Source organism: Mauremys mutica, chromosome 1 (assembly GCF_020497125.1).
Source record: "Mauremys mutica isolate MM-2020 ecotype Southern chromosome 1, ASM2049712v1, whole genome shotgun sequence".
Lineage (NCBI taxonomy): Eukaryota > Metazoa > Chordata > Testudines > Geoemydidae > Mauremys > Mauremys mutica.
Window position 1 is genome coordinate 367,441,655 of NC_059072.1, and position 7,391 is coordinate 367,449,045.

General features: G+C 42.2%; 1 protein-coding gene across 1 annotated transcript; it reads left to right on the forward strand.

Moving 5' to 3' along the window:
- The first annotated feature begins 6,087 nt into the window (after nt 1–6,087).
- Nucleotides 6,088–7,038, forward strand: LOC123375318 (olfactory receptor 52R1-like). Its single transcript, XM_045026090.1, has one exon. It carries the CDS (start codon nt 6,088–6,090, stop codon nt 7,036–7,038), a length of 951 nt encoding a protein of 316 aa, XP_044882025.1.
- The last annotated feature ends 353 nt before the right edge of the window (nt 7,039–7,391 follow it).

Consider the following 7,391-nt stretch of genomic DNA (forward strand, 5'->3'; position numbering starts at 1 on the left):
GCCATACATCCTATCTTTCCTATGCAGAGGGATAGTTTGCTCTTGTCCCTTTAATAATGTCTCTGAAAAAATGCCAGCTGTCTTCTATTGTTTTTCCTCGTAGCCTTGCTACCCATGAAATCTTGCCTACCAACTCCCTGAGTTTATTAAAGGCTGCCTTCTGAAAATCCTTTGCCTTTATTTTCCTTTTTTCCCCTCCTACCATTCCTTAGAATCATGAACTCTATCATTTCATGATCATTTCCCCCAAACTCTCTTCCACTTTCAAATTATCAACCAGTTCCTCCTTCTTTGTCAAAATCAAGTCTAAAACAGCCTCACTCCTAGTAGCTTTCTCCTGCTTCTGGAACAAAAACATTTCTCCCATACATTCCAAGAACTAGTTGGATAATCTGTGCCCTGAGGTAGACAGCATCAGATGAATTCTTCCACCAACGTAGCTACTACCTCTCAGGGATTACCTGTGCTGAGGGGAGAACCCCTTTCCATCCGCGTAATTAGTGTCTATATTGAAGCACTATGAAAGTCTCCGCTTGATCATCTTTTTGATAAGTTAAAGAGATATACATCTTCAAGTCTAATGGTCTGGCTTTTTCTCTGTCCTCCAATCATTTTTGTGTCTCTTTTCTGCCTAAGTTTTCAATACCTTTTTCCAAATGTGGACCCAAGATCTGGATGCAGTTTGTTTCACCAATCCCATATGCAGAGGTGAAATCCATCTCCTGCTGCAACTCACCACTCCCCTGATTATTTATCCGAGGACCACACCTACACCTTCAAGTCTAATGGTCCAGCTTTTTCTCTATCCTTCAATCAATTCATCTGGAGTACTGTGTCCAGTTTTGGGCCCCACACTACAAGAAGGATGTGGAAAAATTGGAAAGAGTCCAGTGGAGAGAAACAAAAATGGTTAGGAGGCTGGAGCACATGACTTATGAGGAGAGGCTGAGGGAACTGGGATTGTTTAGTCTGCAGAAGAGAAGAATGACGGGTGATTTGATACCTGGTTTCAACTACCTTAAAAGGGGGTTACAAAGAGGATGGATCTATACCAATATTCCCTCCCATTTTTGACAGGCTGTGTGTGCAAAAAATTCAAATTTGTGTGCCATGAGGCAAACATGCCCAAGCCAGTAAAATGCTTATATATTTAAGAAGTTTCAATTTGCAATTTATGATAATAATAGTTTTATACCATTGTTGTCAGAGTGCTACCGGTGTGGTGCTCTGCTCTCTCCAATGTTGATATTACTCAGCTGCGTGCGTGTGTTCCCTCTATGTGCTGTCCCAGCTCTGCGCAGATAGCTGACACAGCAGACCCGACGAGAACCCCCAATAACCACAGTGTCCAGTAAGATGCAAAGCCACGTCAGCTAGGTTTATTGCAACCTCGGACACCCTGGTAGGGTCCCCGTAGATTACTTAGTCTACCGGGCGTACTGCGACAGAATGACTCTTGGCAATGGACTCAGCTCAGTCAGTGGCGGGACTTTCCACTGCCCCCTCAGCTGGACAAAGACACCGCCCCAGGGATGCATTTTTCTACACAGATACAAACAAGTTACACATCACACCTGACGTATGAGGTGCAACCCCTCCACGTAGCAAGTTACAACCCCTCTACGTATTAAGGTGCCGCTTTTCACCTTGTACATGTTGGTTTGATCAAAACAACTCTATCCATCATATTCCCCTTTTGCCCCTGTCATTGGGATGGGCCAGCCTGTTCCTTGTTATCTGTGTGGAATGTGCAAGTATGTGAATGTTTTGATATCTAGTGTTCAGTACCTTTTAGGTACGTAGCTTCTTGCAGCATCAGCCCTTTCCTTGCCAGCTTCTGTGAGCAGGGCCTGCCTCTGGCTCACAGCTTCACTTTGCTTTATGTTAGCAAAGTCTTGACCATTACTTTAGTTTAGGCCTCAGGCCTCATACCAGGCCTCTGATACCAAGGTTTATATCTTAGGGTCTCCTCTTAGTACAACCATGTTATTTTATAAATGTCATTTTTAAATACTAAGAAAAAGGAAATTTAACAATTCTTCATGAAGCAGAAGTTAGTTTTAAGCATTACACTTTATGATATTTTAATAGAGACAATCATGAGCATACATCAAGCACACATTAATCATGATCATTATAAGTTTATAGGATGTTGTCCACTTTCACCTTTCATTCTATACATATGTCCGAAAAGATTTTGATAAACATATAATAAAGACAATTTAATAAGTATGCCATTATGTCAATTTATATGGGTTTTCAGGCAGAGACATCATAAGTCAAAAAAGAAAAATAAGAGTTTGTGTTTTAAATGTAAAATTTTCCTAAAGAAATCAATCAATGTTTATCAGCCAAGAATAAGATATGGAATTACAAATGCATTTTAATTTCCTTATTGGTTGAAATGTCAAAGACTGCTGAACTCACCTTACTGTTTTTCCCTGGATCTTTTTCATTTGCCCATTCAATATGAACTCTCTCCAGATCTATCCGTCCTCCATCCAGCTGGTAACTCTTACTACACATCAGCATGTTCCAATGATCTACTTGTAAACGAGTCCGTAGCTTGTTTTTTAGAGTGTTCACTAAGCTAAAGCCACACTCACAGTCTGCGCTTCATGCTAGGAATGTTCCACAATATCCATCAACTTTGCAAGATCTCTGAATCTGTTCGTTCTGGTGAGCAAATGTCACCGTATCCGGGGAACTTAAAACCATTTGGCTTTTGATTCTTTCGGCTACTGCAAACTTGAAGTCATTGTATTGACTGACTATAACAATCTCTTCAGTGAGAAAGTCTTTGCATTCTGAACATAGGGATCTGACCTACTATATCAACGCACTGAACAGCGTGGCTCGACAAAAGAGAAAACGAGAGATCATTCAGATCAGGACACTGGAAGTTTGTGCATAGCAAAAAAAGTGGCAAAAAAAACATGGAGAAAATGATAAAACGTCATGGGTAATTGTATGAAGTCCAATCCTTTGAAAGATTTCAGTCACAAAAACAACACTTATCTTGGTTCATTTCTGGAAATCTTTGCAGTACCTTAGCAACTACGGCCAGGCATTTTGACTTATTCGCACATATTTGAGTTTGTACACAGCCAAATGAACAGAGTACAAGGAGATGTGTGGGTCCCGACTGTCAGCATTTCGAACTTGAAACGTCGATCATTTCTGGATGATCGGGACCCACACATCTCCTTGTAGTCTGTTCATTTGGCTGTGTACAAGCTCAAGTATGTGTGAATAAGTCAAAATGCCTGGCTGTAGTTGCGAACAATGTCAAAAGTCGCCCATAAATTATATTTTGGCCTGGCTCTGATATAATATTTCATTTTTTGTGCGTGAGTTTTGCCATATGCGCAGGGTTTAGAATCTGTGTGCACACGCACAAACGCACAGCTTACAGGCAACAGTGATCTAGACTGTTCTCAGTAGTAGCAGATGACAGACCAAGGAGTAATGGTCTCAAGTTGCAGTGCGGGAGGTCTAGGTTGGATATTAGGAAAAACTTTTTCACTAGGAGGATGGTGAAGCACTGAATGGGTTACCTAGGGAGGTGGTGGAATCTCCTTCCTTAGAGGTTTTTAAGGTCAGGCTTGACAAAGCCCTGGCTGGGATGATTTAGTTGGGGATTGGTCCTGCTTTGAGCTGGTGGTTGGACTAGATGACCTACAGAGGTCCCTTCCAAACCTGATATTCTATGATTCTATGATTTTTTAGGCTCTTTTCTGCATCCTCTCCAAATTTTCAACATCTTTTTTTCAATTGTAGACCCCAGTACTGGATGCAGTTTGTTTCACCAATCACATGTGCAGAGGTAAAATCCTTCCCCTGCTTCAACTCACCATTCCCCTGTTTATGCACCTGAGGACCACATCATCCCTTTATGGTACAGCATCGCACTGGGAGCTCACGATGAGTTGGTTGTCCACAATGACTCCTTAATCATTTTCAGGGCCCTTGCATTCCATAATACAGTGCTGTAGTGTGTCGCTCTGGCCTGCATTCCCTGTTCTGAGAGGATAATTTTGCATTTGAATGTATTAAAACATTTTGTTTCCATTGGCGCCTTTTAACAAATACTCCATATCAATTGGTATGCCTGCCCTGGGCTCCTCATTGTGTCCACTGTGCCAATCTTTGGGTCATTCACAAATTTTATCTGCAGGGATTTTGTATTTCCTTCCAGATTATTGATTAAAATATTGAATAGCATCAGGCCTAGAACTGATCCCAACAGAACTCCACTACAAACAGCCCCATTTACTGATGAAAGACTATTGACTACAGCTTTCTGAAATCGATAAGTTAGCCAGTTTCCAGTCCATTTTACATGTTCTCTACTGATATATTAGGGTGTTAATTTTTTAACTCAATATTTTCCACTACTAAACCAAATGCCTCTGAGAAATCAAGGTTTGTTGCAGCTGCGTGGTTCCCTTGATCAACCAAATGTGTACCCTTGATCAATCAATGTGTACTCTCATAAAAGGATGGAATCAGGTTTATTTGACAACACCTGTTTTGCATAAACCCTGTTGGTGCCTGGCATTACTTACATTTCTAGATTTTTTCTTGAAGTCATCCCATAAAAGCTTTTCCATTCTTTCTTAACCTTGTCAATTCTTTCTTGAAGAAAACCTTTCCCTTTAGTTTTAATATGTTACATTTAACACAGGAATTGAAATAAAACTTTTCTAGGATTTCTCTTGTTGCTAATATACTTAATAACCTTCTTTTTGTGATCCAGAGCCCTGCCAAACATGGAGTTTACCCAGATGACTTAACGTCCCTTGTCAATTTTCATAACTTCCAACTTCTATTCTTGGCTACCTATTTTCCCTTTTTCTCTTTGTTATGTATTGCTAACCCGCGCACCACCAACAACCAATTGCTGCCTTCACTTTATCACTGAACTGCATTTTTACACAAAGTTGATCACTTTGTTGACTGTGGAATCATGAGTTTTCTGCTATCTAATGAACTGTTATAAAAAAACTACCAATTTTCATTCATATTTTTCTGTCTAAATTTTTCCTTCCGGTTCTCTTTGCTGACAATTTTCCTCAGCTTTAGGGAATTAGTCCTCTTGGAGCACTAATGTCTATAGATAGTACTGGTTGAGAACTGTCCATTTACATGTAAACCAACATCATTTTTTAATTTCTTCTCCTATATCATATGCTTCCTTCTTTATCTCTGGTGTAAACTAAAGAGGCCCAGGCTTTTATATATGTTTACATATGGCAGCCTCCCCCATTCTCAGAGCCTGTCTTGGAAATCCAATTTATATGTGTTATATCCTTATAAGAGACTGGGTGACCAAAACACGTATCCCGAATGTGTTATTCTCCCTCCCATATCTTAGAGATCTGAATATTGCTTTTGTTTTGTCCACTGCTGTGAATGATCATATGTTTCTCTTAAGCTGGGTCCTCTTTTCCCCGAGGTATGTTCTAGTTGGGATTTTTCTCCCACAAAATGTGTTCCAAAAAGTTTGTTTTTTTCACTCTCAGTTTTTGAGCAACTGGATGAATGGGGAACGCCCTAGAGTATGTACTCCCCCACCAAAAAGTGTATGTATTATTAATGCAGGAGCACCACAAAATATGGAATTGGATTTACTGGGGTCATTTTTGTTTTCTCTGTTTAATGAAAATGTAATTTTTCAGTGTGTGAAGAGTGATCAATCTGCTTCTCCCATGAGAACAGGCTCCACTACTGTATGCAGTGTCTCATATTAACGTTAAGTATCAGAGGGGTAGCCGTGTTAGTCTGGTTCTGTAGAAGCAGCAAAGAATCCTGTGGCACCTTATAGACTAACAGACGTTTTGCAGCATGAGCTTTCGTGGGTGAATACCCACTTCACCCACGAAAGCTCATGCTGCAAAACGTCTGTTAGTCTATAAGGTGCCACAGGATTCTTTGCTGCTTCATATTCACGTTGTCTCTCCATTCAGGCATTTCTATTGCGACCATCACCCAAGACCCTGAGAACACACAGAAAGTCAGGGGAACATACGGTACAAGCAGGAGACACACTTATGCCTCAGAGTTGGACACTGTCTCCCCTACACCATGTCAGATTCTAACAGAACCGACTTCACCAACCCCTCCACCTTCATCCTGCTGGGCATTCCTGGCCTGGAGGCGGCCCATGTCTGGATCTCCATCCCCTTCTGCACCATGTACATCATAGTCATCTTGGGGAACTTCACCATCCTGTTCATCATCGTGAAGATGGAGCCGAACATCCACGAGCCCATGTACTATTTCCTCTGCATGCTGGCTGTGACCGACCTGCTCATTTCCACATCCACCGTACCCAAAATGCTGAGTATCTTCTGGTTCAATTCCAGGGAGATCAGTTTCAGTGCCTGCCTCACCCAGATGTACTTCATTCACTCCTTCTCAGCAATGGAGTCTGGAATCCTCGTGGCCATGGCTTTCGATCGCTACGTGGCCATCTGCCATCCCCTGAGACATTCTGCCATCCTCACAATCTCTGTTGTGGCCAAGATAGGCCTGGCCTTGGTGCTGCGTGGTGGCATACTCGCGTTACCCTATCCCTTCCTGGCGAGGCGGTGGCCATATTGCAGAACCAACATCATCCCACACTTTTATTGTCGGCATATAGCCGTGGTGAAGCTGGCCTGTGCTGACATCCGCATCAGTAGTTACTATGGCCTGTTTAATCTTTTCTTTGTGAGCGGAATGGATGTGTTTTTTATCACCATGTCCTACACTCAGATCCTCTGGGCCATCTTCCGCTTGCCCACAAAGGATGCCCGGCTCAAAACTTTTGGGACCTGCATCTCTCATCTTTGTGCCATCTTAGCTTTGTACACCCCAGATTTTTTCTCCTCTCTCACACAGCGGTTTGGCCACAATGTGCCACTGCATTTACGCATTCTCTTTGCCAGTGTTTACCTGGTGGTGCCCCCCATGCTACACCCCATCATCTACGGGGCGAGGACCAAACAGATCCGGGGCAGGCTGCTCCAGCTCCTTACTCATAAAGAGACCTAAATGTTTTCTCCATGTGATCTGGCTCTCAGATTGAGTGCTGTGCAGAGCTGGCTGGTGCATGGTGCTGGGTTCTCTTCCCTGAATCACTTATGGACACAATGAGACATTAAACCCGTCCCTGTCTTTACTGTGCTGTGTCAATGTGATGAACTGTGGAGTCAGTCTATGTACACTAGATCGGGTTACCACCTTTCTAATTGCTGATAGCTGCATGCCTGAAATTGCAATCTTGCAAGTCACTTAAGATCACTATTAGTGTTAAAATTGTAATGTTTATTCTTACTTTGTTACTAACTCTGTGGAGAGAGAGACCCCGTCAGGTCTCCTGGCATCTATCTGAGCTCTAGGAGGGG

What these genes read in the sequence shown, in the direction of transcription:
- LOC123375318 (XM_045026090.1), top strand. Translation starts at nt 6,088, where the DNA reads ATGTCAGATTCTAACAGAACCGACTTCACCAACCCCTCCACCTTCATC.